Genomic DNA, 13,793 nt, shown 5'->3' with positions numbered 1-13,793 from the left:
TTCAGGCAGTGAGTTCCAGAATCTCATCACCCACTGGGTGAAAAAATTTCTCCTCAATTCCCTTCTGATCCTTCTACCAATTACTTTAGATGTATGCCCCCTAGTCATTCACTAAGTTAAAGGTATAAAATTTAAAAATTATTCTCAATGAGTTTTCTCAGAATGGTGTACTAACCCTTTCTTTCTATGTTTTTCATCAGGCGTTATAGGTGATGGCTTTTTTGAACAGAGGAAGAATGATGTACTTGCAACCAGTGGGACTGGACACGTAACTGATATTCCTTATACAGACATCATTGGAAATAGTTCAGGAGTGCCACAACAAATAGACCCGGGGACACTTTCTCCTTTTGCAGTAACAAATGTCTCAACTTCTGGTGGCCTAAATGGTGAAGACAAGTTCATTGATTTGAATAAAGGACAGTTGAGCACCACAAATATGCAGGAAGACATTTTGCTGCCTTCTACACACAGTATATCACCCAGTTTTGATGATATCAGTGTAGGCCCATTCCTGCATGTGGAGGAAACAAGCTCATTTACTCAGAGAACAGATGGAACATTTTCTTCTTCCGAGCCACCGACAAAAGCCTCACCTTTCAAGACTTCTTTTCCTAGCCTCAGCTCCAGTAGTATTGCTACAGATAACGACACAACACATGAAGCTGTACATTTTGCCACCAGCTTTGGTAAGAGTTTATTTAGCTTGTAGTCAATGGCCTGAATTTTGCGGTCAGTGATGAGCGAACGAGGCAAGGCGTTCAAAATGCTTACACTCACCCACAAATTTCAGTGGGCTTTTGCATTCAAAGTTGTGATAATTAGAAATCCAAAATAAAGCAGCTCTCCTTACAGGGCCACTGGGACCTTTGTGAATAGGGCAAGTGGATATGCATCCCCTTAACCAGTCAGATTGAAGAATCTTCACTGAGTCACACAGAGCTAGAAATTTATCTTGGAGGGCGATGCAAAACAAGCACCCGTATTACACAGTTCCTGGTATTCAGTTCCTTTGCAGTCAATGGAATTAAACATCAGACGCTACAAAGAACCTGTGCCCATTTCATGTCACTGCCCAAGACAAATTTCTAGCCTGTAGTCTAACGTAAGAAGTGTAAGTTAAAACATTTAATTTAATGTAAAATCATGTACAAAAGGTGAACTAAAGAGAGAGAAAGGATGGAAAAAGAGAAAGATAAAAGGCAAAGATAAAGTAAAAAACATTTTTTATTTAAAAAAAATATTCCTAATAATAAATAAAATCTGAAGAAATGAGACTTCACACTCGTAAAAGTTAATTTTCATTGCCAGCAATGTTGCATGACATTAATTAGAGATTATACCATTAAAAATTCACTTATATTTGAATGAACAAGCCCTAAATTTTGCTGATGGGTTCAGTTGGTATCTATCATTTGCGTACCTCAACTTCAGCCATTCCATTTATTTCAGTGGGATACTGTTATCGTGGAATTCCTGAAGGATTAGGGAAACTCAGGCACAGACACAGACTTTATATTTGCACATTTAATTGTGAACATGCGGTCTCTGCAAGTTGCTGAACCATTTACTCTAATAATGGGGACACTGTTAGCTCCACCATTATTCTTATCACAAAACTTGGATCATTGCATCCAGAGCTTGATAATTTTTGGCATACTATATATTAATGAAACTATTCAAATATATTCTGCTTGTTGATATCAGTATTCATAATATATCAACATGTATAAGAAAAGGGTGGCAGAGAACCAAGACCATGGTTGTTATAACCTGGTAGCTCTTGGTAAATCTATATGTAATTTGCAATATTAACATTAGGAACGTAAAGCATGGAAAAGGAAAGTTCATTCCCTCGACACTATATGTTGTATCTCAAACTTTACCTAACCCGTCTAATCTCCTGAAGAAAGGTGCACATTTTCTCCCAAAAATGGAAATAAAGTGAACCTGGAAAATTTATTCATTTCTACATCCTATAGTATTCATCCCTGAGTGATCAGTTTCTGTAACATGGCATTCCATCCTATCCTACCATGGCAAATCTTTCATCTTTGTGTTGTATGGAATATTCGTTCATTGCTATAGGTTTTTGTATCATTATAACCTTCAGCTATATCCCTAGCCAACTATTTACATGACTCTTTTGAAGGCTTTCATTAACACAACAATTACTGCTTTTGCTGGGAATCTTTTTTGCATGGCCACATTTGTAGAAAAGCATGCTTTCTGATTTTAGGCAATTTGACATTTACTAATTTTATTCATGTTATTTACTCCAGTTATTCCAATTTAAACACCTCACATCTACAAAGCCATCTCAGCATTTTAAATGCCTCCTCTTCATCATTTTATACCCGAACCAGAGATTACAGTTTTCATGAGGATTCTTTGTGTACTGTTAAGAGGTGAAAACAATAGGATAGATTTCATTGTATGGGCCTCTGTTGGACACAGAACATGCACTGCACTAGTGGTGTGCATGGTTTCATCTTGACACTGCAAAGCATGGCTACAGGTTGTCAGCATCAGGACTTTCTGACTGCCACTGTGAGTCCTAAGACTTGTAGATCATCTTTTGTGGGAGGAGAAAAACTTCATAAACTTGCTGCTCTGGCCTCTAATTCCATCTTCAGCTGTTTCTATGACTCACAGACTGAAGGACACCTAGTGCAAGGCATTGCACCAGATTTCTTTGCTGGGTCTTCACTGAGGCACCCAAAGGTGATGGATAAGAAAAGTGAGGCAGGAGGGTGGGAAATATCCTCCCACCTCATTGAGGTGCTTATGTATCACCTGTCGATCCAAGAAATCTTGGCACAGCACAATGGGAGAAGAAAGTGTACGTAATACGTTTCCATCCCTTTTTGCTCTTTACTATACCTGGGGAATGCAGATAACCCAAACATAGCAAAAATGAAATCCACCCTAATTTCTAATGTCTAGGTTGGAAGACATTTAAAAATATTTGGAAGACATCTGGAATCCTTGAAAAATTGAGAAAGAGGGAAAATTGTTTCACACTTTTAGGGGCTCTGTAAAGGTAGTAGCTGTACCTGAAGATGGGAATATAGCCAATTTTGTCTTCATATTCGAAAAGGCAATGAGGAATGAAGCTTAATTATCGACTAATCAGCTTAATGTTGGTAGCAGGTCGGAGAGAGAAGGTTGAAAAGCATTTTCTGGGATGCGATCCTGGCTTCTTCTGAAAAATACAGGTGCCATGATGGATGATCAACACACAACTGCATTTAAGAAAAAAATTAAATAACGCGTCAATAGTTATTTGAGGGAGTAACTAAATTCATTAACACCAATAGATATAATTTACTTTGATTTTCGGAAAGCATCTGTTAAAGTATCTGTTCCATTTCTGAGGCACATAGAAGCTTGAAGACTTATGCAATGAGTTACAGGTTAGCTAAGCGGATTGAAGGCAGAAGGTGCCAATAAATGGCAACAGCTGTAGCTGAGATACAGTGACTCCCCAGTTTAGTTCTTGATGCAGTGTTGACATGTAGAGGGTAGTTCTTGTCTTATAACATTTGTTGATAGGGCCATGCTTTGTATTCAGATGATTACGTAAGGGAGATTTATAACATTAAAATGCCTCAATTGCATGTATTTGGCTAAATGCATTAAATGAATATAGTGTGACTAAGTGTAAATTTTATTCCATATATGGAAGTGCTAAGCGCTAACTGAAAGTTTCCAGTCAATGTTAAACTGTTATCAGGATGGCCAATCTAGAATTGAGAAGCATCTCAAGGTTATTTGATTATGAATCAAATTAAATTATTTTGACTAGAAATCACTAATGAGATCACATTTGGACTACTCCATGCATCTTTGGGGATACTATGTTCAAGGCTTGATGCCTTGAAGCTATTTCAGAGAAGTTTGACTAGGATGGTTCTGGGACTTTGGCATTTAATTATAACTGGAGAATCAGAAGCAGATTGGCCTGGATTTTGCTGGAAAAATAATTGCACGATAACAATGCACTCCGTAGTAATTTGCAAATCAGTGAGCAAGTTCAGAACATTAAGGGATTCACCATGAATTGCACATGTCCAGAACTTGCTGGTCAATTTACACTGCTCCAACATTTGGTTTGCACAAATGGCATCTGTCTTAGATCTGAATTTTAACTGCCAAAAATCGTAACTCCCAAGAACAGGTATGTTGATGTTGGGCCAGAGGCTAAAGTTCAAGAAACTCTGAAACAGTAACCCAAACCAGTCACTCCAGTTTTAATTGAGGCAGGAAGAGTGACAGGTGATCAATTGAACAGAAAACAGAGAGTAGGAATAAGTAGGTTATTCTCAGGTTGGCAGGCTGGGTACCGCAAGGATCAGTGCTTGGGCCCTAGCTATTCACAATCCATGTCAGTGATTTGGATATATGGATCAATTGCAATATTTCAAAGTTTGCTGATGACACAAAACCAGGTGGGAATGTGCGTTGTGAGGAGAATGCAAAGAGGCTTCAAGGGGACTTAGGTTAAGTGAGTGGGCAAGAACATGGAAGATGCACTATTATGTGGAAAAATGTGAAGTTATCCACTTGAATAGGAAAAATAGAAATGCAGAGTATTTCTTAAATGGTGAGAGATTGAGAATTGTTGATGTCCAAAGGGACTTGGGTGTCGTTGTTCTTGAGTCACTGAAAGCTAGCATGCAGATGCAGCAAGCAATTAGGAAGGCAAATGGTATATGGCCTTTATTGCAAGAGAATTTGAGGATAGGAGTAAAGAGGTCTTACTGCAATTGTATGGAGCCTTGATGAGACTGTACCTCGAGTATTGTGTGCAGTTTTGGTCCCTTTACCTAAGGAATGATATTCTTATCATAGAGGGACTGCAGCGAATATTCACCAGATTGATACCTGGGATGGCAGGATTGGCCTATGAGGAGAAATTGAGGAGATTAGGCATTTATTCTCAGGGGTTTAGAAGAATGAGATGTGATCTCATTCAGACATACAAAATTTGTAAAGGTTGGTAGGGTTAATGCAGGAAAGATGTTTCTCCTGACTGGGATGTCTAGAACAAGGGGAGATAGTCTCAGATTAAGGGGTAGGTCACTTAGAACTGAGATGAGGAGGAATTTCTTCATTCAAGAGGGTGGTGAATCTTTGGAATTCTCAACCCCAGAGGGCTTTGGAGGCTCAGTCATTGAGTTTGATCAAGACAGAGATCGACAGATTTTTAGATATTAAAGGCATTAAGGAATATGGGATTAAAGCTCTGAAGAAGGGTCATATGGACTCGAAACATTAACTCTGTTCCTCTCTCCACAGATGCTGCTAGTCCTGCTGAGTTTTTCTAGCATTTTCTGTTTTTGCATCTGAGGTCATTACCTGTGTGCGGGCTTGCAGGTCTCTGCGCAACCTTAGGAACCCCTGATTCTGTCCCTGGAGCTGCCTCTCCACAAGAGTCGCCACTCTCTCAATAGAGGAGGCAGTGCCCTCAGCCTTGAGGGTCAACGCAGTGCTCATGCTCTGCATGGACTCCTCCACAACAGAGACCAGGCACGCATACCCTCATTGATCTCTGCCAGATCCTCCTGCACAACCCGCTGAACATGCAACATCTGCTGCCCAATGGATGACTCCACAGGCTCATCAGCTGCCTTCAACTAAGCATCGTCCTGGTCTCCAGCAGTCCTCCTACTGCTGGCACCCTGGGCACTCTCTTCCTCCGCCCGCTCCTCAAGTGAGTATGACGTGCCCTCACCGCTGTGCACCAACATTCTAGCTGCTGATCTAACGTCCAACGAGGTCCTGGCATCTGCGCTGGTGCCTGGTTCAGAGAGCTGGTGTGACATAGGTGCATCTGAAGCCCGGTGATCCTCTGGCATCAAGGGTGGCTCTTAGGGGTCCTGCAAACGAGTGCCTGCTGGCAAATATAAGGGAGACCAAGGACATGTTATTAGTTTAAGTGATCACACTGTCACTGTGCATGCCAGGCACCCTGGTAACACAATGGAGATCTGCATCACAGCAACATCATCTTTCAATGATCAAAGGGGACTCCAGTTTTGAGGCTCCCATCAATGAAGCGACTACACAAGAATATTTGCACCAACTGAAACTCTCACCTCTGTGCACTGCACTCTTACCTTCATCTGAGACCCGTGCTCCTCCACGACCGGTTGAACAAGTTGGGTGGCGGTTCTCTAGCTCCAAGGCATCCAGTTCAAACCTTGTCAATATTAGGAGATCTGGGGGGCCTCTGCCTGTCCTTGACCTCTCATTATGGCTCCTCTTCTCCTGAAAGGACACGCTCTACCTGCAGCGCCATTGCAGCCTGGTCAACCCCACCTGAGGAACACGTCGCAGGGTACATCTGAGTTGTAGCTCCCGAGCCGCAAGGCACTCAGTCCAAGCAGCCAGGGCTCACCCCCTTGGCCAGCTCCAGTGTCATTGACAGTTGGCACTCAGACTCTAACACCCCTGAACTCCATGGGGTGTGGGGGTGATGGTCCACCCTTACCACTTCTCCACACTGATCCATGTCAACATGGTACTCACCCTTGCCGAGTGCAGCAGGTCATTGAACCTTTTGCGGCACTGCACCCATGTGCGCCACACAACTTCGTGGCTGCTGACCTCAGCTGCCACCTCCTCCCAAGCTTTTATTGTCTGGCGCAGTGGTCTCCTCCAGCCATCCCTGGGAACGAGAGTGTCCCACCTGACACCACCTCCTCCACAAGGACCGTGAGGCACTCGTCTGAAAAACGGGGGGCCAAGTGCCCACCCGACCTGCCCTCTTGCCTGACATCTCCAGCTGCTGTTGAGGCGGTAGCTCCAGTCTCCAGACTGCTGAATATGATTCTCCCCTGACAGCCTTCAGGGAGGTGCCTCTGCCATTTTTAAACCGCCCGCCGTGTTGCTATTGGACCCGCCGCCTGACAGGCCCCAGCCTGGCCCTTCCTGACCATTGGGAAGACGGGTTTCATGCTTGGCAGGTGTTGGATCTAGTGCCCTTTGGTTTGTTGGGGCTAAAGGATCCGGGTTGCACGCTTAATTCGGGGTGACCGAGTTGATACAGACAGAGAACATCAGGAGATTGTTGTTAGAATAAACACCTGTTTATTTAGAAACTGAACTCAGCAGCTACATTTGTGTGCTCACAACTCAAAACTCTATCTTCACTCTTCAGTGTCTAACTCAAGACTCTCTCACAGTGGTAACCAGCATTACTCTGCCATTGGGTATTAGGATCATGTGATCTTACATTACAACACTTGTCTTAAAAGTATATTACGTATTAGATTACTACACCCTTCCCCCTTTACTGAAAAATACATTTTACAATTTTTTCAATATATCAAGTAATTTACACAGAACAATTATTTACAAAGTCAGTCTCTCTGGGGGTTTCCTTATGCGTGTAGAATGTCTCAGCTCTACAGCTTCTGAAGTTTGATTTGGAACCTCCTTTACTGGAGTTGTCCGAGCACCTGATTCTTTAGCAGGTACCTGTAAATTTGTTTCTTTGACTCTTTCAGGTACAGACACATTTGTACTCAGTTGAGTTCTTTCAACAGAAATTGTTGATTCAGGCTCGAACACTGGTGGAATCATTTCATGGTATTTGGACTCCATATGTGATCCACATGTCTCCTAATTACTTGATCTTCGACTTTCACATGGTAGGAAAGAGGTCCTGATACTGCACTTATTTCACCGAACAACCATGCTGGTCCTTCTCTAAAATTTTTCACAAATACTTTCTCTTCTACATTAAATGTTCTGTCCCAACTGCGACAATCATGTCCCATTTTCTGACATTGCTGCCTTCTTTCGACCATCCCCTCCAAGTATGGCATGATTAGGCTCAGTCTCGATCAGAGACGACGCTTCATTAGCAATTCCGCTGGTGTGACACCTGTTGTTGAATGAGGGGTGGTTCTATAATGGAAAAGAAAACGTACCAATTTAGTCGCTATCAAATCTCCAGACATTTTCTTCATACCAGATTTGAACGTCTGAACTGCTCTCTCGGCGAATCCGTTTGAAGAAGAATGGTATGGAAATGTTTTCACATGAACAATACTATCGATGCTTGTAAATCGGTTAAATTCAGCACTTGTGAATACTGTTCCATTATCTGATACTAGCATTTCAGGTAGCCCATTAATTGCAAAACTTTGTCGCAGTGTGTCTATCGTCGCTGAAGATGTGGGTGACTTCAACTTCGTATATGTGAATCCATTTTGAATGCACGCCTATGATAAATAGAAGCATTGTTCCCATAAAAGGTCCTACATAATCGATGTCTACTCGTACCCATGGCTTTCTTGGCCACTCTCAGGGGTGTAATGGGGCTGTCGCAGGTAAATTTTGTACTTGTTGATATGCATACAGCTTCTCACTAAGTTTTCTATTTCTCCATCCATTCCTGACCACCACATATAGCTATGTGCTATTGCCTTCATATTGGAAATTCTAGGATGTGCACTGTGAAGTTTGGATAACAATGGCTTTCATCCCTTTGGAGGAACAATCACCCGAGATCCAAACAATAAAATACCTTCTTGGCTGGTTATTTCATATCTTCTCTGGAAATACGGGGCAGAATTTTCCCAGCCCGCTGGCTGGCGTGATAGGTGACATGCGCGGAAAATATGGCGGGACCCACTTCACAATGGCATGAAGGCAGGTCGTGATCTTCTGCTCGGCCCACCGATGCTGGACCGTGTTTTAATTGTAATACATTAGCATATAATTAAAAGGTCATCCTGCCAGGCTCTTGGAACCCCGCCATATTGTCCGCCCACGTCGGCAGGAAAGCACACCAACGTTTTCACTACAGCATGCATGCAACGTGCACTTGGCAGCCTTCACTTTGGGGGAACTGAGGTGAGTGAGCAGCAGCGTTCACCACAGCTCGCCCGTTGTTTACAGGCCTCAGGGATGCTGGGGGGTGGGGGAAACTGATTCTTGGCCCCGCAGGCGACTGCTGAGGGGTGGGGGTGTCTGGGGGCAAGTGCTGGCCAGCCTCGGAGGCAACTGCCAAGTTGAGGGTTGCGGGGGGGGGTGCTTGGGGTGGCAGGGGCGGTTAAGTGCTGCCCTGGTGCTGCAGCCCATGCACAGGCAATCGAGATGGGGGGCAAGGTAAGTGAGGGAAGTGGCCTGTATAAACTGACCATGCCTCTGCAACTGAGACAGATCAGGCGCAGCCACAGTGATGTGATTTGGGTTGGGCTCCTATCCTGCCTGCCTATGCAAGCAACGTGGAGGCACCAAAGGGCCACCAAGCATTCTATACCTTACCCCCCATGCCCCCCCCCACCCTCCCCGGCACAGACTTCAAGTCCGCCAACACTTTATTGGACCGCGGAGCATATGCCCTGGGGCATATTTTTGTAGTAGCTCTGAAAGTCCATTAGTTCTCAGTTGGAAGATTTCCGTATATTCCAATTTAATTTCTTTCAGCCAGTTTCATCCGAGGACACTAGGTCCCTCGCCTGCTACTACCATCAAGGGTAATCTCACTGTTTGAGCTCTGTGATGTACTGTGACTTTACATACGCCCTTGACTTGTATGTCTTCTCCTGTGTAAGTTCTTAATTTGTCATCAGTCTTTTATAAATTCAGCTTATGTTCTCCATAATTCAGGTATTTAAAAGTATGCTCACCAACCACCGTAGTGGCTGCTGCAGTATCCACCTCCATTCTGATAGCCTTCTCATTCACTCTCATGGTTACATAGATAGGCTCTGTTCTTCCTACCTTTAAATTATATAACAAATAGTTATCAGCATCTATTACTTCAGGCTTTTCAATGCTGTTTATCTCATTGGGTTTTTGCTTTTGTCTGAAAGTTTGCCTGATTCTATCTCTACCAATGTCTCATGAGGTGTCCATATTGATGGTAGAAGAAACATTCGATCTTTTTAAACTGTGGTTCATTACAAAATTGTCTGCTTCCATCTCTGTTACTATTATGCCATGGTTTTGCTGCTAAGTTATCCCTTTTAATTTGTCTGCTAGCAATGGCTGCTTCTTGCTTCTGAGTAAAGCTCTGCACTTTTGCACTCTTTTTGGCTGAGGCTTCCCGCTCAACATGGAGGATGACATCATTTTGCGCTTCTCGAATGGCGCCTGAGTCTCGCACTGCACTTCCATTGCCAGAGCAATTTCCAATGCCTTCTGAAAATCTAAGTTTGTTTCAGCCGATAATCTCTTCTGAATCGCATTTTCGTTTACACCGCACGCCAAATGATCTCTAAGCATATCATTGATAGAAGTACCAAACTCACAATATCCAGTTAATTGCATCAGATGTGCCACATAAGAAGCAACTGTCTCCCCCACAGCTCTAATTCTTGAGTTGAATTTAAACTGCTGCTTCGTCACCGACAGCAAGGGCTGGTAATGATTCCTTGCGAAGTTCACCAAATCATCAAAACTTTCGAGTCCGGGGCACTGGGCGGCAACAGATTTCGAATTTGTCCGTATGTCTTACTTCCACACGTGGACAGTAGGATCGCGCACCTCTTCTCCTCCCCTGACATGTCGTTCGCCTGGAAGAAGAACACGAAGCGTTCAACATAGTGAGACCAGTCGTCTGAGGTTGGATCGAAAGGCTCCACTCTTCCAAATTGCAGCATGCTGTGAGGGGATTACTTCGACGATCGAGAAGGAAATTTTCTTTAACTCACAATTACCGTGCAAGGTATGGCCCGATTTCTGTTCTTCTGATTTCCTTCGTTCTTTCTCGCTTTTTACCTCGTTTTTTTCTGTGGCTTTTCATGCTTTTACTCTCATCGCCAGTTTGTTGGATCCAGTGCCCTTTCGTTTGTTGGGGCTAAAAGATACGGGTTGTATGTTTAAATAGGGGTGACCGAGTTCATATGGAGATAGAGAACATCAGAAGATTGTTTTTAGAATAAACACCTGTTGTTTACTTACAAACTAAACTCAGCAGCTACATTTGTGAGCTCACAACTCAAAACTTTGTCTTCATTCCTCAGGACTCTCTCACAGTGGCAGCACACGCTACTCTGCTATTGGGTATTAAGATCATGTGATCTTACATTACAATGCTTGTCTTAAAGGTGTATTACATATCAAATTACTACAGCCTGCCTTAATTGGCCAGCCAACATGAAATCGCGGCCATGGGCCGAGTGTGGTTGGGGACCTGCTTCCCGACTTCTCCTGGGCCCACCGATTGCGCGTGCCCGCCAAGGGTAAAATTCAGGCCTATGTTTTAAAACTTAAATAAGGGTAATTATGAGGGCATAAAGGCAGAGCTGGCTAAAGTGAATTGGCAAATTAGGTTAAAGGATAGGTCGATAGAGATGCAGTGGCAAACATTTAAAGGGATATTTCAGAAAACACAGACTAGATACATTCCAATGAGTAAGAAAAAGCCCAAGGGACGGACACACCATCTGTGGTTAACTAGGAAGGTTAAAGATAGTATCAAACTTAAAGAAAACATATAATTGTGCAAAGACAGGTGGAAAGCCAGATGATTGGACAGAATATAAGGAACAGCAAAGGATGACTAAAAGATTAATAAGGAGGGGAAAATTAGAGAAAGCTAGCTAGAAATATAAAAACAGATGGTAAGAGTTTCTATAAATATTTTAAAAAGAAACGAGTTAGCAAAGTGATGGTTGGTTCTGTAGAAAGTGAGTCTGGAGAACTGATATTGGAAAACAAGGAAATGGCACATGAATTGAACAGGTATTTTGCATCAGCCTTCACTATAGAGGATACAGGTAACATCCCAGAAGCAGCTATAAATCAGGAAATGGAAGGGAGGGAGGAACTCAGCTGCAGGTTGACAAGTGCCCGGATCCTGATGGACTTCATCCTAGGGTCTTAAAAGACACGGCTAGTGAGATAGTTGATGCATTGGTTTTAATTTTCCAAAATTCCCTAGATTCATGGAAGGTTCTATTAGGTTGGAAGATAGCAAATGTAACTCCATTATTTAAAAAGGGAGGGAGACAGAAAGTGGGAAACTACAGACTAGTTAGCTTAACAACTGTCAAAGGGAAAATGTTAGAAGCTATTATTAAAGAAGCTATAGCAGGGCACTTGGATAAGTTCAAGGTAATCAGGCAAAGTCAACATGGTTTTGTGAAAGGGAAATCATGTTTAACCAACTTATTGGAGTTCTTTGAGGAAGTAACATGTGTTATGGATGAAAGGGAACTGGTGCATGTACTGTACTTAGATTTCCAGGAGGCATTTGATAAAGTGCCACATCAAAGGTTTTTGCGGAAAATAAAAGCTCATGGTATAGGGGGTAACATATTGGCATGGATAGAAGATTGGCTGGCTAACAGGAGGCAGAGAGTAGGCATAAATGGGTCTTCTTCAGGTTGGCAAGATGTAATGAGTGGTGTGCCACAGGGATCAGTGCTGGGACCTCAACTGTTTACAATTTATATACATGACTTGCATAAAGGGATTGAAGGGATGGTTGCCAAATTTGTTGATGACACAAAGATATGTAGGAAAGTAAGCTGTGAAGAGGATATAGCGAGGCTACAAAAATATATAGATAGGTTAAGTGAGTGTGCAAAGATCTGGCAAAAAGAGTATAATGTGGGAAAATGTGAAATTGTCCATTTTGGCAGGGAGAATAAAAGAGAAGCATATTATCTAAATGCTGAGAGATTGCAGAGCTCTGAGATGCAGAGGGATCTGGGTGTCTTAGTGCATGAAGCGCAAAAGGCTAATGTGCAGGTACAGCAAGTAATTAGGAAAGCTGATAGAATGTTATCATTTTTTGCGAGGGGAATTGAATACAAAAGTAGGGAGGTTATGCTTCAGTTGTACAGGGCACTAGTGAGACCACATTTGTAGTACTGTGTACAGTAATGGTCACCCTATTTAAGAAAAGATGTAAATGTATTTGAAGCAGTTTGGAGAAGGTTTACCAGAGTAATACCAGGAATGGGTGGGTTGTCTTAGGAGGAAAGGTTAGACAGGTTAGGCTTCTACCCACTGGAGTTTAGAAGAGTTAGAGGAGTCTTGACAGGGTGGATGTGGAGAGGATGTTTCCTCTTGTGGGAGAAACTAGAACTAGGGATCATTGTTTAAAAATAAGAGGTTGCCCATTTAAAATGGAGATGAGGCGAAATTGTTTCTCAGAGAGTCGTGAATCTTTGGAACTCCCTTCCTGAAAAGGCGGTGGAAGCTGAGTCTTTGAATATTTTTAGGGCAGAGGTGGATAGATTCTTGGTAAGCAAGGGGGTGATAGGTTATCGTGGGTAGGCGGAATGTAGATTTGGGGTTACTATCAGATCAGCGATGATCTTATTAAAGGGCGGAGCAGGCTTGAGGGGCTGAATGGCCTACTCCTGTTCCTTGTGCGTATGTTCATTTATGTAACCTACCTGATTTAAGTTTTGGCTTTGTGTTGCAGGCTTTTTGCCTGAAAATCCTCCAACCTGTCAGGAGCTGCCAGAAAGCAATTAAAAGAAACTGTGCAGTTAAAAAGACATTTGAAAAACCTATTCTTCCAGGTTTTCCAAACTCATAACAACTTGTTACCTAGCACTCAACTCCGGGCTAAAATCTAGGCCTAGTTTCGCGATTATTTTCAGGAACTTATTAGATTTGTACATTAGTTGTCCATTAAGCCTGTTGCAGATAGCTAGCATTGGAACAGTGTAAGTACCTTTTTAACAACCTGATAATTGTTAATGAAATGCTAATCAAATTCTCTTTCCCAGAAAGGGAACAATTTAAAATGTTCAATCTCAAATATTTTAAGTATGTTAACAAAAAAGACTTACTTTCTTTCTCTCTTTTCTCTC

The 13,793-nt window shown here is 42.6% G+C and overlaps 1 protein-coding gene across 7 annotated transcripts in view; it reads left to right on the top strand.

Moving 5' to 3' along the window:
* The window catches only part of corin (corin, serine peptidase), a 304,894-nt gene that overhangs the window by 39,508 nt on the left and 251,593 nt on the right, over window positions 1–13,793 (top strand). For all 7 annotated transcript variants that reach the window (XM_078547397.1, XM_078547388.1, XM_078547378.1 and 4 more), the window contains exon 3: window positions 201–689. In XM_078547397.1, the coding sequence (XP_078403523.1) occupies window positions 201–689 (489 nt within the window). The remainder of the gene's footprint in view (window positions 1–200; window positions 690–13,793) is intronic.

The sequence above is a fragment of the Cetorhinus maximus genome, chromosome 1 (genome assembly GCF_964194155.1).
Source record: "Cetorhinus maximus chromosome 1, sCetMax3.hap1.1, whole genome shotgun sequence".
Lineage (NCBI taxonomy): Eukaryota > Metazoa > Chordata > Chondrichthyes > Lamniformes > Cetorhinidae > Cetorhinus > Cetorhinus maximus.
The sequence above is the reverse complement of the archived record's forward strand: the minus strand, read 5'-3'. Positions and strand labels throughout refer to the sequence as shown.